The following is an 18,156-nucleotide window of genomic DNA, read 5'->3' as shown; positions in this document are numbered from 1 at the left end:
AGCTACGCTACAGCTCCAACTAATTCTGAGTAAATGCAGGTCGAGAGATAAATTCTTGGAAGTTCGGACATGCTACGTCATTTTCGAGTATCAACAATAGCCACAGGGGATCTAAGTTTCTTCAAGGTTCGGAAGATCTGCGTAGCGGACAGATGATAGGAACCCGACAGCAGTCTGAATTGATCTATCTGGTGGCAGGCCGCCGTGTTGTGCGAGTTTTTGGCCCCGTGGAACGAACAAAACTACGGCTTTTGTTAGTATTTCATATATATTAGATGTAACTTTGTCCCAACTGATAGACTTACAAACTTTGGCATGGTGGGAGGAATAGTAGCAGCGATGTTCAGTTGGGTTGGGGGTGGTCAGAGGTTATGAAGATGGTCTAGAAGAGGATGGCTTTTAGCTACCTAGTCAAGCACGTGCTCCCTGACCACCTTCCCTGAGCACCTTCTCATCCGGATTCATCAACCTTTCAATAACGCACAGGTAGTACCAAGGAAGCTTCTCGGGTTGGGAAATGGTATCTTCTAGTAGGTATTATGATTGCTGTTATTGCCTTCCAGTTTCTAACTATGACTTGCTATTTATGGGATTTTGAGGGTGGACCTTGTCGTGCATCTTATTGACTCTGCGTTGAGCCATTTACCTGTACGGTACCATTTCAATACAACTCGTTGAGATTAGCTACTTTAGCTAATATGGGGAATTCCCCGATAAATCGCCAGATGGTGAAAATATACTGGCTAACTTTGAAGCAAATGACCGTGAACACCGTCGCCGTGCATTGAAATAACCCATGGCTTCTTGGACGCCTCTGCGCCGCCGATGCGGAATGAAAAGCAAAATAAGAAAAAAAGATCCCATCACATCTTCACGTAGAAAAGATATCTCTGCCGAATCTGAGCAACATCATAAACAATGTACTCATTGTACTGAAGACTGGCCTTGACATCGTTGCCGAGGGCACAGGAAACATCCGGAATTTGGACACCACCCAGTTCCTTGTTGAAGGAGCCAGCATCCTTCCAGCCACCAGGAATGGTCCGTCCCTGACCAAGGGTGGCGATCTTGCCGACTTCCTTTGCCCTTTCGCCAGCCTGGTAGTCGGAGTGGTAAAGCTCATGCATGGGTTCGCCGAGTTCCGCGTCGCAGAGCAAGAGGAGTCCCATTCCCGCACTATTGTATGAGCAGCAGTAGTTGGCTGACTTGGTCGAGGTATCGGCGAGGTAGACGCCCTTTCCGAACATGTAGCCGTTGACGGGGGCTTCGGGGGGTGCGATGCGCAGGCCTTGGCTGAGGATACCACCAAAGTTTGTGGAGCGGCTGCCGTGCCATAGGAGGCGCCGGTTTTGGGACTTGAGTTTGGCGTATTCGGAGGATGTGAAGCGGTCTTCTTCGCCATCTCGTTCGATTCGGAAGATGTCGATGACCTGGGAGATGGTTAGAAATTAGTATCGGTAGGGATGATAAAAGGAGTGTGGGATTACTCACCTCATAGTTGATGTAGTGTGTCGCGCCGGACGAGTTCTTCAAGTAATTCGAAAGCTCGGTGAATTCTTCGGATTTGTGGTCCACTGCGACGGTCAGCTTTGTTTGGCAATTCTTTCCAGTGAGAATTCGAGTCACTCACGTTGGGTCATCTCTTTCAATCCCAGTCCCTTAAACTGTTGATCGAGTTGATTGACATCGTCCATCTCCATAGCCTCGTTCATGATCTCGTTCGCGACATCCATGTCTGTCAACGCCTCAATCAACTCAACCTCCTTCTTGATCTGGGGACCGGTGGACAGAATAGGGGGGGCGATTGCGGCCGAAGACATGAGGGATTGTCGTGAAATATCGGTTGCTGAGATTCTCCGCAGCATTGAGGAAAGTGGTGCCATACTTGGAACCCGCCAAGTTACGATCAAGCATCAGCTCTGAGAGTTCCTTGAGAATCGAAAAGCCGCTCTTGAGAGTCCGTTCGCTCAGCTTGCCCAGCGGGAGCTTTTCAGCGTCGTAATCCATTGCCCGCAAAGCGTTTGTGATATGGTCCTGGTTGAAGATGAAGGACATCAAGTTTTGCAGGGGCTGGGCCAGTTTGCTTTCCACGGGTGGAGGAGAGTCTTTGCTGGGCTCCTTCTTGGCTTTTCCATTCTTCGCCTTGGGCTCGTCGTCTTCTTCTTCGTAGTTCTTCTCAATGAAGGTGTATTTTCCGTCTTTGGGAGTATCGAGTCTGTCTTCCCACTTGAGGCCGGACTTGTCTTTGAACTTTTTCTCAAACAGGCTCAAGGCGTCCTTCAGAGTGGGACTAATTATCAGGGATGACTGGCCGTTCTCGCCAACGCGACCCCATCGACTCCAAGTGTAGTGTGCAATGCTCTTGCCTGTGTCTGTAAGGATCACCTGGATTCGATAGAACTTGTTGTTATTGTTGGTGGAGTTGGTTTGGTTCAGTGTCGCGTCCCAGATAACGCCGGAATCATCGATCAGGACAGTTGTGTCTGTTGCAAGTCAGTCAGAATTCAAAGCACGTTGTGAAGGGCGGGTCTAACTCACTGGAACCGATTCCCTTATAGGGCAAAGCATTGATTGCCCCCAACTCGACTGGAACATTGAGAGACTTGAATCCGACCTTTTGCGAGTCTTTCTGTTTTTTGCTCGAGTCGTCAACCTCATCGTCCTCTTGCTTGATAGCACGCTTCTTGCCGGTGGTCTTGATTGCATCACCGTTCACTTCTTCCGGCTCCTTTTTCACGGCCTTGGTCTTCCCCGCAGCGGCCTTTGCACTGTCCCCATTCTTCGCCTTGCCATTCTTCTTGGTGTCATCTAGGGCGGGCTTAGAACTGGCTTTCTGGCCCAGGGCATATTTCTTCTCGGTCAGTGGCTTTTTGCTATTGACTGATTCGAGCAACCAGTCGAGGGACACGATGTGACATTTGTCAGAGTTGCAAGCGGCTTGATCTAGAGGAAGTCAGCATCGAAATATCAAAAAGGGGGCGGGGCAGGCATATTTGGGCAAGCGCCCAGACCCAGCCAGGACTCACATTTGTTGCTGTTCTTCTCGACGTCTTTCTCGTTTGTGACCAGGTGGGTACACTCGGCAGATACCGAGGTACTGAATGAGGCTCCTTGGTCGGTGATCAACGCCTTCAGATCAGCTGTGGAAAATGAATGTCAGCCTCATCTGCTCATCTCCACCTTTCCACGTGGATACGAGGTGAAGTGGGGGCCGTACCTTGCTTGTACCCTGGAAATGTTCCGCTGACAGCGATTACCAGCGCCTTGAACGAGCGAGGCGCCATTACGATGACCTTGAAACAAGCAATGGAAGAGCTGTTGATTGAAGGTGAGATGTGGTGTGTAGTAGGGGAGGAATATGGCGATGGGTCGAGGATGTGAATCAGGGTGACCACATTTGAGGGGGAAATTGGAAAGGGGGGGTGGATGAAGAGGGAAGGAGAAGGGCAAAGGGAAGAAAATGGATATGAGATGGAGATGGAGAGAATGAAGAGAGAGGAGAAGCAGAGGAGGACAGACACAATTTAAAGATTGAAGATTGACGGGGAAAGGTGCAACACAGAAATTGTGGCCTCAATTACCAGGTGTCCATCGCTGTTGCCTACTTTGTGGTAGGCTGCACTCTGGCCCAATCGGGTTTAGTGCAGGCACCAGGGGAACCTTCCACTTGATACTCTTCCCTACTCCACTTGTACTTGGTACTCTTATCCATCGGAAGATGAAGAGAATACAAAATGGTATATATCATGCAATATCTCTTGTCTACTATCAGACTACCTTGTCGATTAAATCCTCTCAAGTTTGAGCACCCTGCACTCGGTACACAAGAGCCTCACTCGCCCCGACTTTCCCATTGTCAAGCAGATCCCATCCTCCTTCAATACCATCGGCACCACTGACTCCATCTTTCCAGATAATCTCCAAATCAGGGAAAGCCAGATGACGCTCACTCAGCAATTTTTCCCACTCCTGGGCCAACTCGCCATACAAAACCTCCGCACCGCGAGCGGCAAGGGCACTATCAATAACACCCGAAGTATTGTACTGAACTCTTCCAATATCCTCCTGGGCTCTTTTCGCCATCAATGCGGCCATCTCTTCCGCTGTCATTTTCTGCGCATTGCATTAGCGTGACTTTGAAGGCAGGACCGAATGATTGAAACAATACCTTCTGCGGACCACCTATTTGAAGGAGAACAATCTTGCTACCCGCCAGCAGTACGTCCTGCTTGATACCAGCAAGTAATCCGTCCAAGGCTCCCTCTCTTGCACCAAAGTCGAGTACGATAATCTTCGAGGGACTGAGGTTTCGGATCCACTCGATTGACGCAGGGTCCGAAACATCGCTATACGCAATAGCGTTGGAGGGAAACGGTGGCGCAGCGGATTCTGTGGCCCGGGAAAGGCCCTCCACTGCCGATGTGACCTGCAAAAGACCCAATGGCGCAAATTCCTTCGATTTCCGTTCAAAGAAGTAGGCAAATGAACGTCCAGTCTTTCCTGACGGAGCCAGGCTCACCACCACAGATTTAGAAACGTCCGCGTCATCATCCGTCCAAGTCAACCCCGCCGCATTGCCGAGGGGGTGAATAGGTTGGATACCTTCTCGTGGTGAGAATACATACTCGCTCAGGTAATAACCAGCTTGCCAGATTGCCTGGAGAACAGCCGACCAACCGAGTTTATCCAGCTCAGTAGACTGCGCAACCGTGGGATTTGCGATCGCGCCAGCGGACAGTGATGTTGGCTGCACATTATAGCGATTGTATAGAGGCATGAGTTGTTGGCGATGATCGCTGATCTCGAGCCAATGCCCGCTTGGTTCAGTTGCTTGCAGTTTCAAGTCTGTCAGCGCGGCAGATGTGGGCCAATACCCATGGAGTAGTGTTCCTGGAGTCAATTCGGGAATATTGCTCTCTTCAATCGAGGCAAAACCCCAGGCTGGAACGATCCCCCATTTGGATTCGTCGTTGTAGGGGGCCGGATAAGATGGTGAGACGGGATATGTATCCCACCTGCGTTGACTTTTGAGTAATTGTCTCTTTAATGAGAAAGGATTGACGACTCACCATCGTAGCGCACTGCCCATTTTTGCGTAGGTTAAATTATTCGACGACAGAGTAATTAATTGTGTCTTGACACGCACGCTGGACGGTGCGAGTTCTTGGGAACCGGCAGTCGGGAGCGGGAAGGTTGCATGTTGGCTGATATCTAGCTTTGACACTACGTGCACCGCCATGATCGCAAAAATTTTGAGGGATTTGATTTTTGAAATCGTTGAAATTGGAAGATGAGCGTGTTTTTTTAAAGGGTCAGCTATACTTTACCCCGCCGATCACAAATCAGCCGGACTGTTAGGTCTCCGTCGGGAATGCCCCGCTTCTGACAACATCGTCAGGCAACTGTGAGGGATTTGGGCTTGTCTTACTGTGTAGGGTGGATTCCGCGACTTGCCGAGCTTTATCCGCTCCACTCGGCCTTGCTGTACGCCGATTTCAATTAAACCCCACCCTCAGCAAAGCCCAGGATACGTACGAGTGTATTAATTTGAATTGATTTGGAAATAAACTATGACTTAACTCTAGAGCCTCATTTCAATCAGAGAATCATCTCAAACACTCATTTCGTCCATGTAGTATGCCAGGTCACCTTGACCGTATTTATCATGAATACTTTCTCCATTTCCTAAGAAGTGGAAACTATTCTTGGATCGATACTGGATTTTGAAATGCTCTCCGCCGATACTTTCGAGACAAACCTTTAAATGCAAGATGGAGCCGGGGTATACGGCCGTAACATGTCCGGACGCTTTGCCGTTCTTGTACCAAGAGCGACATCCATCGGACCACACCATGCGCTTCGTATGTATTCTCAAACCAAGTTCCACCAACGGCAGAATTCTGCTCATGAATGACCAGATCAATCACGTCGCTGAGCTTCAGCTCGTGATCAATCTTGTGTTCCAATGTCAATCCGGAATATCCAGCCCCGATACAAGCGATCCGGAGTTTGCGTCGAGTATAGACAGGTTGATCTCTGCAAGGCATCCAGTTTTCTAGATGTTGTCCATTAGCAACTCTAGTTGCGGGCGTTTCGCCTGCAACCTGGCCATTCGTGTTTCCGTTCAATTCCATATTTCAAAACAAAGGAGTTAGTATCTCGGCGTAGTTGCAGTTGGGGTAAATTCGTAGAAATGTTGATTTCTTAAATAGAGACAGTCTGCCAAGAAACTTCGAACCCCGCAGTGCCAATACAAGACTATAACTTGAACTAGACATATCTTGCGCTACTCGTGCATAGCAGTCTGCCATTTGATATGGTTTTCCGTGGCATGCCGTTGAATACAACGCTGAATTGCAGCTCTGGGTAGTTGTACAAGCAACGAAATCTGACATGCGGCTCCAACACACTGCCTGTGTCAGCCGGTAGTCCCGGGGATAGCAATAATCTCCGTATTCTTCCAAGGTTTCTGTAAGAATTCAGTTCAAAATTACCTGGAAAGTTTTTATCAAGGCAAAAGTACAAGAGGACCATCGACATTCCTACTCCTGAGCTTTCCCAACGGCTCGACATGGCTATGGCTAGTTTGGATCAGCCAAACGCCTCGTTTTTCAAGGTACAGGGACTTAGCTTAAGTCCTCCGCCATTTACCTTTTTAGCATGAAATGTTATTTGTAGCCTCGTGCACATTTCCGGCTTGGCTAGCCAGCCCCTTGACACATCAATTCAGTTGAAGGGTGCAGACCCATCGCCATATTTGAAATCGTGCATATATGCACGACCCCACGCTAGCAGAAGAATCAGGCCTGGGTTACGGCGCTTCATAAGACCAGGTTGGTCAGTAGTTGCATAAAGGGGTATTTTACTTAACCGTCATGAAGGCCGCTTGGAACTTCTGAGTCTAAAATTCTTAATGTTTTGACCGTCCGAGTCTCTATATTTTTAGGGGGGCCTATCAATAGCTACCGGAGAAGGAATAGATTTGCTAATCTACTCCATCTTAGGTAGGTACTAGTATACTATTAGAAGATGGTCAATAATAGAAGACAATTAGGAGTTAGAAGGTTTTGTAGTACTACTGTAGTTTTGTCCAAATTTGTAAATCGAACACTAGTAATTTCGGACTCAAAAGTTACAGGCGGCCTTCAAGACGGTCAGGTCAAATTACCCTATATGCAACTACTGACTATCCTGGGCCTATGGAGCGCCGTACTGGGCGCGCTAGCGACCGTTTCACGCCTTATTCAATTAAGACTACTAGTTAGTGGCGGTCTGTGTGGATCTCTCTCTCTCTTTGTGTGTGTGTGTGTGTGTGTAGAGTTAGCATGGAATATTTATAGACTGGTTTCGCTTTGTATGCATTTTGACTCGACGGGTGTTATGAAACAATTTGAGTGTATGACTTTGGCCCCTTGAAATCACACTTCAACGGATGTGTACAAATGAATTCTTTATAGGCATCTGACCTAGTAGTACCTGATATCACCACATCCGAGCTCTCTCTGAAACTCCTACTACTACTTCTCATTCATCATAGCCATCCGATGTATGGTTATCGCAATGGATGCGTGCAAATCATAATTTTTTCAATCCACTCTTGAGTCGCAATCATGTTTGACCTCGATATTACGGAAATAAATTTGGAGCCTCACGTTTTCTGAAACTGCGAATCGGCTCCTGTCGTCTCTAGTAAATATTGCATAATTAAATCCCGCGGGTCCGATAAGAGTTATGAAAATATTGGGGGCCGTAGGAGCTTATTTAAGAAGTCCACGTGGCTCATCTCCCGACTTTTGGAACATCGACAGTCAAGCTCCGAACTCCTTGAGTAAGTCGATCTTTTTTTTTCCTCAGAAAGGAAACAGTGACCATATCAGGTATCGTGGACCATCTTACTGAAATGATACGGCCACCCCGCCAGGTCTCGATCCCACCTCCGCTCTCGATCGGTCTTGGCGCTTTGGCCTGCATTGGTCTCCTTTACAAATCGAATTCCTACCTATCTAGGCGTGCGTTGAACAGTCCCGAGGAAAAGGATACGTGGGACTGGGATAAGGAAATCGTGGTGGTGACTGGGGGTTCCAGTGGAATTGGAGCAGCAATCGTTAAGCTCTTTGCCGAACAGGGTATTAAGACGATAAATTTGGATCTTTGCAGGCCCCATCCAGATGCCCGTATGTACATTGATTGGCCCATGAGGACAATTGCTAAACAAGAGCAGAGACAGAAAATGCGTTTTTCTATCAAGTCGACTTAACCAATGTGGAGCACATCAACAAAATTGCGGACCGAATTCGATCGGAACATGGTCACCCCACGGTTCTGATAAATAATGCCGGTATACAGTGGAATAAGCCAATTCTTGAGCTTCCACGAGATAAGATTCACGCGACATTTGAAGTGAATATTATCTCCAACTTTCTTCTTGTCAAGGAATTCCTTCCAGCGATGGTATCGAATAACCATGGACATGTCGTGACTGTTGCCAGCCTTGCTTCATTCACAACACGTGCGGTTAATGTCGACTATGCATGCACCAAGTCTGCTGCTCTGGCATTTCATGAAGGTCTTGGACAGGAACTTCGACATATCTATCGCGCGCCAGGGGTTCGCACAACGTAAGTCTCCAGCTGGCAATTGGCGTATCAAATATTAATAATTTCGATTTAGTATTATTCATCCGGGCTGGGTCAAGACACCGCTTATCAAAAAGCTTATGCAGAGTGGAGCTCTCAGGGGTCATCTTCTCGAACCTGAAGAAGTTGCAGAGGCTATATTAAAGCAGCTTCGGTCAGCCTTTGGCGCTCAGGTATTCCTACCATCTAACTTCTGGATACTTTCACTTGTGAGAGGAGCTCCTTCTTGGATACAGGAGCGGATCCGAAATTTATTGACAACCAGTAGAGGCTACGACCATAATTAAAGATCTGCTTTTTGGTGTGTTGCTTTTTAGATACATTGCCCGGTGTAAGAATAGTTAGCGTTAGTTTTTCAATTGAATCACAAAGCTGTTTTGTAATTTCCTGATAAACTTTTTTCAAGCCTCAACCGCAAAGCATCAAGTTTCTATGCCTTATTATTGCGGATATCATTCTTGCAACTTTATCGGATCCAAAGGTGACCAGCTGTCGGCGCCCTTTCTGGCGCCGAAAGACAACCGCACCGATCCCCACTCCCGTCACCATCACTCCACTTTCACCTCTCCCCAACCCATCACTATCCGACACCCTCTCATATTCGCACTCAGCTTCCTTGAACAATTTACTTGATTCATTTCCAATTTCGTCAAAATGGATCCGTATCTGTCGGGGGATCTTCTCCTCGATGGCCCCACAAAGGAGATGGCAAACGTCTCGCTCGAGGACCGCGACAAGGAGAACAGAACCATCAACAAACCCATCGAGAACAACACCAGCGAGAACAATGGCGAGAGCAACGGCGAGAACAACGGCGAGAACAAAACACATATCGAAAGTCCCAGTTCTATCCTTAGTTCGATACGGGTTAACACTCTTCTTTGGCAAGAGGCTAGAATGTTGGTTTACGAAGGATTCGACTTCCCTCCCGCAGAGAAAATCAAGGAGATTGGGATTCAAGGAACCAAGGTCAATATGTCAAGAGGAAACACTCTACAATTTGAACCATGTTACTTCCTCCCATACCATGAAGAGAATATTCTGGAACGATATCCCATCCAGGCCGGGGAAGAGATAAGCCCACTCAAGCCTACTCCCCCGAGCTTTGATGTTGCTCTGAGGTCAGCACGCGATTATGCTTTTGAGCAAGACGAGGAATGGATTCAGGGTTACGCACAAAGACTTTATCAAAAACGGCTTGAACGTTTCAAAGAAGGAAAGGGTGACTATGGTGTTCGTTCCGAGGCGGCTCTTTAACATTATCATCACCAGCTTTCTATACCTCGCATCGTGACACAAGAGGATCCCGAATGCAATATTCCAAGTCTCGATGGCCTCTTGGGGCTAACCCACTGGCGGTAAGTACCCCAGTGGCATTAAGGGATGACTTGCAGCACATCTAACTTCACTTAGTTTTGAGAAGAGGGAACGCCTGATGGTGCAGGGGGAATGGACGCGTTTCTGGGGACTCGGGAGCAGGTTATGGAGCTTGGATGTATTTTTGAGATATTTTGACCCAGATCAGCCCAAGCCACATCTCATCGCCTTGTTGGAGTCACCAGCTTGTGCATCCGACGGGGATCAAGGAATTTGCTACGATGAGATTGAAGCTAGTCTGGCATTGATGATCCACAGAGCGAAGCGCCCAGGGTTTCGGAACTACGGCACTCACCCAGTCAGTTCAAAATATCCATCCAGCAAAGCTTATCAGGACCTCTGTGAACCTTGCTAACGCCATAGTAGATACTTATCCTATCCTTCCTCGGGTCGCATCATGTCCGAATCCTCCAAGTTTCATTTGACCAGAAGAATTTCCTGATCCAGTACTCACAGCTGTGGGATTGCTGGGATGAGGAGAATCCACCTACTGATATCCTTCTTCGATATTGCCTAAGCCAACCAGTCGGACTTGTCGCATAATTCGAGCATTCAAACTGCGTCGCTTCATATCATTCCTTCGATCTAGCTTGTTTGTCATCTTACTTTCATATGAGTCTTCAAGTTTGCTATGTTTTCATTTATTATTAAACATCTCAATTGATTCAATCGTTCGCCTCGCACTACATTGCCAGCGTTACGAACCACCCTTTGTAATTTACCAGAAGCTCAGATGTAGAGAAACCTCGGAATTTTCTTTCATGGACTCAGCAACCGATTACTTGGGAGACTCGGGAATAGTTTTGCACGAATTCATATATGGATCTAAAGGGACATTCGATTTCCAAGCCTCAAAAGCTGAACATATTCCAGGGGAAATATCCAGAACCTAAGTATCTCAACAAAGGAAACCCGGAATATGCAATATCCCGGCCAATAATGCTACGGCCTCCAGGGGCACGGGCTTGGCATTTCTCCCGAACATAGCCTCCCGAAGGGAGACAGTCCTCTGTACAGGGAGAAGTGATTGGAGAGGTAGATTTTCGACAGCCGATACCTTTGGGTTTTCAGAATCTTATCCTGTATGACCAAGCTCGGCACTCTGTTCCATCAACAAGCTCGCGTAGCTCAGTTGGTAGAGCGCGGCACTAGTAATGCCGAGGTCTTCAGTTCAAATCTGGACGTGAGCATTGTCTTTTTGCCTGTTTTTTGTGCTTATCCCTTTCTCTTCAATGATTCTTAAAGGTAACGAGACGGTCGATTTGGGGAAATTACAAGTAGGACAGATCGATGTATGCCCAGGCAGCAGTGTGTCTCGGCCTCGAAAAGTTACCGCAACCTCTTTCCTTTTTGTTACCTTCCGGAACTACAAGTTCGCAATGTTCGGATTCTAATTACATTTGATGCTTTCTAAGAATTTTCAAATCACATGAGAATTAGATTGATCTGTTCTCGGTCGGCAGTTGATTGATCAATCCCAGATTTCATTTTGTGGTTGGCGATTTTACCACCTCCAGTCGAGCCTTTCGCAAATTCCGGCCGGATAGTACTAGTACTAGTCAATCACCTTCCGGAGTCGATTTGTTGATTTTATTCCAGTCTCTCTTCATATTCCATTCCCGGTATCTCAAGGATGAGATAACCGCTAGCTTCATTATCTTCTTGGTTCTATTCGTGGCGATATCTATTATTCGAGAAACTCCGGGCTGGGACCACATTATATATTGCTAGGAGCTCAGCAAAAACTTCAATTATGAGTAGGTAGGTGCACAGAATGGCTAAAGAGGGTCTGTTTTGAAAGTCGGCTTAATATTGGGGATAGGTCGTGGATCAAGCGATCGACATGATCTATGCAAGCAGACGCGCTTAAAAAGATTTTTCATGTCATCATCACTCATTCTGTTCTAGAAAAAAACCGTGATGATAGAATCCTCCAGGCCTGCGGAAGGGGGCTAGCCGTTTAGAGAAATTTAGCGGCAAATCCTTACCCAATTTGTAAGTACGGAGGCTACGGCATCCATTTTTGGGTGATAGCCGATGATTTTCTCGCCCCCGGACCGTGAAATGCTTGGAGATAAGCCGAACTTGAATAAATAAATATAGGACAACCCGAGCCGTGATTAGTTTCCAGCTTGAAATCACTTTTACGACCAAATCCATTACTCTAGATTCGCAGAAATATTCTCAAAAATCCTCTACCTCGCCCCGAAAAATCAACCCCTCGCTATCACATTCCAGTCATACCTTAAAAATGGGTATCAAAGACGAAACCGCGACCCCGGGAACTTCCCAACCACACATTTGCATAATCGGTTCCTTGAATATTGATTTTGTGACATCGACCCCGCGATGCCCCGGCCCCGGTGAAACTCTTACGGCAACCTCCTTGTCCGTCACAGCCGGCGGCAAAGGTGGAAACCAAGCAACAGCTTGCGGTCGTGCCTCATTCATTTCGAAGGATACACAAGATGTTGCCGTGAGCATGATCGGAGCGGTTGGTGCCGATGATGTCTACTACTCGACCCTTCTCAAGCCTGCTTTCGAAAAGTCCGGTGTCAACACAGCAAGCATCGAAGAGTCCACCGAGGCCCAAACTGGATCAGCCAGTATCATTGTCGAAGAGGCCGCTGGAGGAGAAAATCGCATTCTGGTTGTTCCGGGCGCGAACCATGCTGGCATGATGAACGATATTTCACACATCATCTCGGCCGTGAAGGAGCAGGAAGTTAGCCCTGGAGTCATTGTTTTGCAAGGCGAAATTCCGCGCAAGACTACACTTGGTCTGCTCGAATACTTCAACGGGGGTGTTGCAACCACCAATCGCGCCCACGTGGTCTTCAATCCTGCGCCCGTTTTCCCCGAGGGCATCTCGCTTACGGCTCTGAAACACACATCTGTCCTCATTATGAATGAAACCGAGGCGGTCCAGATGTCGAGGTCAATTGTTGGTCTTCCTGTTTCTGACTCGACCCAACCCACCGAGCTAGACGACTTGCAACCTGAAGAGCTTGCACCGAGATTCCATGAGCTGGCTCATGTTCCGATTGTGGTCATCACTCTCGGGGCTAAGGGTGTTTACTTCTCTACTCGCACCGGCCGACGTGGCGTTGTGCCCGGGGTTAAGGTGTTGAAGGTTGTTGATACTACAGCTGCGGGTGATACTTTTGTCGGATACTTTTCAACTGCTCTCGGTCGATTCCTTGCGACCGGTGCATCATTAGAGTCCTTTGATGATCAGATTGAGGGTGCGGTGTCGAAAGCAAACGCTGCTGCCGCCAAGTGCGTTCAACGAAGAGGCGCCATGCAAAGCATTCCCTTTGCCTACGATATGGAATAATGACGTTATAAAAGATAAATACATACTAGACTATATATGGATATGAAAAGACGAAACAAAATGGGAAACGGCGCTTAAATGATTTCATGAAATACATAATACTACCACACTAAATCTCTTGCTCATCGGACCCGTCGTCATACCGCGCAATTCTCCATACAGACCGAAGCGCTTCCCTTTCATGCTCCAGATTAATGCCTGTCGTATTTGTGATTTTCCGCAACACTTCAAGTAAGACGATTTGCTGCGACTCATGAGTCATCTCCCGCGCAATTAGAAGTAGCCCCACGACAAGTATCGGATCAAACTGCTCCGGCGAGTCATTACTGGTTGCGATACCAGCTATTGACTGGGCATGCCAGATGTGAGAGGTGAAACAACGTGGACCAGGAAGCGACTTCAAGAGCCGTGGCTTATGCGTTAAGAGCAGAAGTGACGTGATGTGGTAAACGGTATTGGCGACCAGCGCCATTGGCGTTGTGAAGATGAGAATGGGGAAGCCCGTGTCGTGATCAGGGTCCAGCTGATCTGCTTCTCCACCCCGGACATCCACAATTTGCTGTGCGTCAACTGGACGCTCATTATACCATTTTTGACAATCTGTCCAGAGGAATGTCCACTGTGACAAAAAGTGTGACTGTCGCAAGGAAGGATAAGCCGCTAGCTCTGGTGATCCAGCCGCTTGTGGAGAAGTCACATCCGACGGATCTCCGTATATTAGAGCAAGGCTATGTCCAAGAAGACATAGCGCGTGATTGTACACTCGGTGGACGGAAGGCGTTTGTGAGTTTTTGTGAGGGGTGTGTATAGGCGACCCATCGCGTTCGAGGAATGAGCGAAATGGAATAAGAGGCGATTTGGATGTCATGAGAGATGATGCAAGATCTAAAACGGGCATTTGATTAGTTTTGTTCTTGTAGTTATTCAGCAGAGGAGCACTGACCAAGGCGAAAATGCAGCCAAAATAGCTCTTCACCCATTTCCTCCTCCAAGGTAGTAGGCATAACAAGTCCACCAGCCTCAATGTGAGCCTCTAGCTTATCTCTCCACCCTTGTACGCCGGACGGTAAGAGATCTTGTAATAGCAACAAAGCTTGACCGGTACGTCGCAACATGTCAGTCTCCATAGCGAGACTCGCTTCTGCTTCCTTGCGAAATCGAATACTGCCACCAACATCTTGACCCTGGGAGCCCAGAGCGAGCAGCTGTCTTTGACTTGCAGACAAAGCAAGAATAGCAGCTTGGAGAGGCCGGTTTGATCTGGAAATGAGCAGGGCTTGGACTCCAAATGCACAATAAGGATCCCCCACATCAATCCATGGACTAACAGAGTACCGGAAATGGCGCAGAAGATCTGTCTCGTAATTGCTTATCACACTAATTGGCCTTCGTGGTAAGAGCGAGTAGTCTCTGGTTAAGCGAAGATACTCCAGGCTTAAGGGGCTACCACCGGGGTAGCTGCCAGGGAGACCAAGAACAGTCTGTAAGGTCGACTGCCCCTGTGAATTGTCGAGGGGTGTATTAGATGCCAAGATATCATTTAAACCGACTGTCGTACGGTTGCCACTGGGGTTAAGAAACGGGCCCTGACCCGATGGATTCAGTATGCCTTGAGCTGTGAGTGAAACGTCGCTGGAATCGGTCGCTTGTGTATCTCGATCCAGAGACTTCTCCTTGTTTTTCACTGTAGCATGTGCAACTGGGGAGTCATCGACGAACTAGTTGTACGGTCAGCTATGTCGTTGAATGAATTCCAGCCTCACTTACACTGATCGCGCCATACACGTGTCGCCCGCCTGGCGCGTCCCCTGATCGTGGGGGTACAAATGCCAAGTCAGAGCCATACTTGCAAGTAAAGCCCTTCACTTCGCAGTTGGCACATCGCGGCTTTTGCTCGTCGCCTTTTTCCTCGTCAGCTTCTTTCCCTGGGGAACGCACAAAGAAAAGATTGTCACCGACATTTACGTCGCCTTTTGCGGCATGTCAGACACCCCGTCCGAACCCGTTGCTTGCCTGCGGGTGTAGGTTTCCGGGGCATGGTGTTAGTATAGTATGCATGACCCCGGATTGTGAAGGAGACCAAAAGCGCGATCTGGAGGCTCCTCCCTCCCCAAAAAGTGCTCTCCGGAGGATGCCGCGAAAAGTCGGGGCCCGTTGTGGGGCAAATGACCCGATCTGCCAGGCTTGCGGCTTGGACCGCGTTTCCATTATGTTTTCATTCTTGCGTCTGGGTCTGTGGAGGCGGAGGCGGATTCGGACGCCACCCGATAGAACGTTCAGCGATCGCTCGATCTAGGTACTAAATATCGAAGGCTTATACATACATATCCACAAGAGACCCATGGATTATCATGCACTTGATAGATAAGATATGGAGCTACTACTCTAGTACTAAGGAGATTAGGAGGAATTGTGGAAGATTTCGTAGTAAGGTCTTGAACTGCATTATGATTCTAGTTTTCCAAAGCAAGGGATGGCCTAATCATTCCTCACACTAATTATTGCGGACTTGAAAATTCTACAGACTCTCAATATACTGGGAGCCCTCTTTCTTCTCCAAATCGCGTCCAGTGGCACTACCAAGGCGCTCAATGAAGGCTGTGAGGCCAACTTCTCTCTGAGCCTCGCGGAGAAGTTCCGCATCTTGCTCTCCGGTATTGCTGCCGAAAACGCGATCCATATCCTCGAGACTAGCATTCTTGGTCTCCGGGAGGAAGAAATAGACCCAGAAGATACCGACTAGGAGGAAACCGGCGAAGAAAATGTATGTACCCCACTGCCAAGCTTGGAGCATGGGAGGCACGAAGAAGGCAATGGCGAAGTTGTTGATCCAGTTGCTAGAGGCACCAATTGAGGCACCCTTGGCGCGAATGGAGAGAGGGAAAATCTCAGAGACAAGGGTCCATGAGACAGGACCCCAGGTGGCTCCGAAACCTGCGATATACAGCCAGATAAGAGCAACCGCACTCCAACCAGCTGCGACGTGACCGGGCCAATCGTGCTGGAATTTAGCGACGATGATCCCGACAATAACCATGCTGACAAACATGAGAGCAGATCCTCCAAGAAGCATAGGCTTACGACCAATTTTGTCGATGACCAACTGCGAGAGAGTTAGCTGAAAGGTTTTCGGGATATTTCAAGATAGATACTTTACTTACCATGCCGGGAATAGTGCTAATAATAAAAACAACACCAGTGACTCCGGTAGCGAGGAGAGCAATGGTGCCACCAGTCAGACCGAGACTGACAAAGACGTTGGACGCATAATAAATGATTGCATCAACACCACTCCACTGCTGGAAGAACATAACCATCCAGGCAGTGGCGACACGCTTAAAGTTGTCCATCGAGCGAACACAGTTAGCATATTGAGCAACCTGGTTCATGAAAACGCTCTGGCGCTCGCGCTCCGCCAGCTTAGGCGACGACTTGGCAAAAGCGCGCTTTTCGAAGAGGGCCTCGGCCTTGATCTCCAAATACTCGACCTGGACCAGCTCGTGCTCCACGGGCAGCTTGCGCATCCAGGCCAGAGTAGACTGAGCTTCTTCATCACGGCCCTGTTTGACCAACCAGCGAGGCGAGAAAGGCATAAACCAGATTCCGCATGCCAGGAAAATGGCGGGGATGCCTTGAATGATAGAGGGAAGACGCCATGCCATGTCGGATTGAGTCTCGCCGACACCACCGATGTTGTTGCTGCCGTATCCAACCCAGAAAGAGATCATAATTCCGAGAATAGTGGCGAACTGATAGAATGAAACGAGCAAGCCGCGCATTTCGGGGGCAGCAAGCTCAGCGTTGTACAGTGGGCCGACACCACTGAACAGGCCGACACCCAGACCAGTGAAAAACCGTCCTGCATAGAGAAGAGATGGGTTTCCGGCGGTGGCGCCAATATAGAGATAGCTGCCCAGAATAACCCAGCAGCAGGCGAAGAACATGGTGTATTTGCGGGAGTAGATCTCTCCAAGGATACCGGCGGCCAACGAACCCGCAATACCTCCCAATTGGAGAACGGAGGTCAACCAGCCAGTTGCTGTAGACGATGCGACGACGGTGGGGAAGTTTTCAGTAAACCTGGTCATGACCAGGGATTGGCCCAAGACACCTTGCTGGTATCCATACTCGAATCCACCAAAACTAGATTACAGAGTTAGTGGTGCGCGCAGAAATTTCAAATCACCCGAAGGGAAACAGGAAAACTCACGAAGCAAAGAACGCGATAAGTAGAACTTTAGGATTGGCGAAGATTGACTGCCACATGGACTTCTTCGCGATTTGGATACGCGGTGCCGCCTCCACATCAACGGACTTTCGGTCCGACATACTGAAAAGGAAGAAAAAGGAGATCGGGCAGAGCAGGAACAACAAGAAACCTGTACTCGTAGAAAGGGAATTTTCAACGGCTGGAATGTCGATCTGCGAAATTATGGGGAAGTCATGTCTTATATCCTTTTTCGACCATCCTCATTCAAATGTACGGGGCCATCACCCGCGCAAAAAAAAAAAGCCAAAACGCCTCTTTCCCGGTCTCGGGAGGCCGAATCGCGTGGTTTTTCCCCGGAACGCTGCAAAAACGCGGAGGCAAAGACAAGTGCGGACAAGTGCGGAGGATGCCCTTAACCAAAAGCTAACGGGGTGTAGGCTCTGATATCCCGATTCAGCGAAACGTTCGGGTTCGGGGTGGATCCACTCGGTTAGCGAAGGGGGAAATCGGAGGCATCCCGCGTGGATTCCATGGGATTTGGCCCATTAGCGTGTCGAGTTGCAGGAAATATGACACCCTAAAATTGCTTTAGTTCC

At 48.4% G+C, this 18,156-nt stretch overlaps 7 protein-coding genes across 7 annotated transcripts; 3 read left to right on the top strand and 4 right to left on the bottom strand.

Moving 5' to 3' along the window:
- Positions 1-863: 863 nt before the first annotated feature.
- N7481_000276 (uncharacterized protein) lies at positions 864-3,284 on the bottom strand (the record flags this gene model as incomplete). Its single annotated transcript, XM_057259495.1, has 7 exons — positions 864-1,430; positions 1,492-1,574; positions 1,631-1,846; positions 1,905-2,483; positions 2,539-2,943; positions 3,027-3,140; positions 3,218-3,284. 7 exons carry the CDS (start codon positions 3,282-3,284, stop codon positions 864-866), a joined length of 2,031 nt encoding a protein of 676 aa, XP_057127327.1.
- A 511-nt stretch (positions 3,285-3,795) lies between these two features.
- N7481_000275 (DUF2855 family protein) lies at positions 3,796-5,239 on the bottom strand (the record flags this gene model as incomplete). The annotated part of the gene is made up of 3 exons (XM_057259494.1): positions 3,796-4,113; positions 4,169-5,015; positions 5,070-5,239. The coding sequence occupies 3 exons, from the start codon at positions 5,237-5,239 to the stop codon at positions 3,796-3,798; spliced, it is 1,335 nt and encodes a 444-aa protein (XP_057127326.1).
- A 2,661-nt stretch (positions 5,240-7,900) lies between these two features.
- N7481_000274 (NAD(P)-binding protein) lies at positions 7,901-8,923 on the top strand (the record flags this gene model as incomplete). Its single annotated transcript, XM_057259493.1, has 3 exons — positions 7,901-8,174; positions 8,222-8,618; positions 8,671-8,923. 3 exons carry the CDS (start codon positions 7,901-7,903, stop codon positions 8,921-8,923), a joined length of 924 nt encoding a protein of 307 aa, XP_057127325.1.
- Positions 8,924-9,290: 367 nt separating this feature from the next.
- Positions 9,291-10,556, top strand: N7481_000273 (uncharacterized protein; the record flags this gene model as incomplete). The annotated part of the gene is made up of 4 exons (XM_057259492.1): positions 9,291-9,869; positions 9,909-9,994; positions 10,050-10,311; positions 10,380-10,556. The coding sequence occupies 4 exons, from the start codon at positions 9,291-9,293 to the stop codon at positions 10,554-10,556; spliced, it is 1,104 nt and encodes a 367-aa protein (XP_057127324.1).
- A 1,708-nt stretch (positions 10,557-12,264) lies between these two features.
- Positions 12,265-13,350, top strand: N7481_000272 (ribokinase; the record flags this gene model as incomplete). The annotated part of the gene is made up of 1 exon (XM_057259491.1): positions 12,265-13,350. One exon carries the CDS (start codon positions 12,265-12,267, stop codon positions 13,348-13,350), a length of 1,086 nt encoding a protein of 361 aa, XP_057127323.1.
- Positions 13,351-13,459: 109 nt separating this feature from the next.
- Positions 13,460-14,218, bottom strand: N7481_000271 (uncharacterized protein; the record flags this gene model as incomplete). Its single annotated transcript, XM_057259490.1, has 1 exon — positions 13,460-14,218. The coding sequence occupies one exon, from the start codon at positions 14,216-14,218 to the stop codon at positions 13,460-13,462; it is 759 nt and encodes a 252-aa protein (XP_057127322.1).
- Positions 14,219-14,270: 52 nt separating this feature from the next.
- N7481_000270 (sugar porter family MFS transporter) lies at positions 14,271-17,679 on the bottom strand (the record flags this gene model as incomplete). The annotated part of the gene is made up of 4 exons (XM_057259489.1): positions 14,271-14,916; positions 15,873-16,453; positions 16,512-17,493; positions 17,561-17,679. 4 exons carry the CDS (start codon positions 17,677-17,679, stop codon positions 14,271-14,273), a joined length of 2,328 nt encoding a protein of 775 aa, XP_057127321.1.
- Between the last annotated feature and the right edge of the window lie 477 nt (positions 17,680-18,156).

Source organism: Penicillium waksmanii (genome assembly GCF_028829765.1).
Source record: "Penicillium waksmanii strain IBT 27052 chromosome Unknown utg000001l:1.0-4852451.0:1.0-4856178.0, whole genome shotgun sequence".
Taxonomy (NCBI): Eukaryota; Fungi; Ascomycota; class Eurotiomycetes; order Eurotiales; family Aspergillaceae; genus Penicillium; species Penicillium waksmanii.
This window is presented reverse-complemented; position numbering and strand designations above follow the sequence as displayed.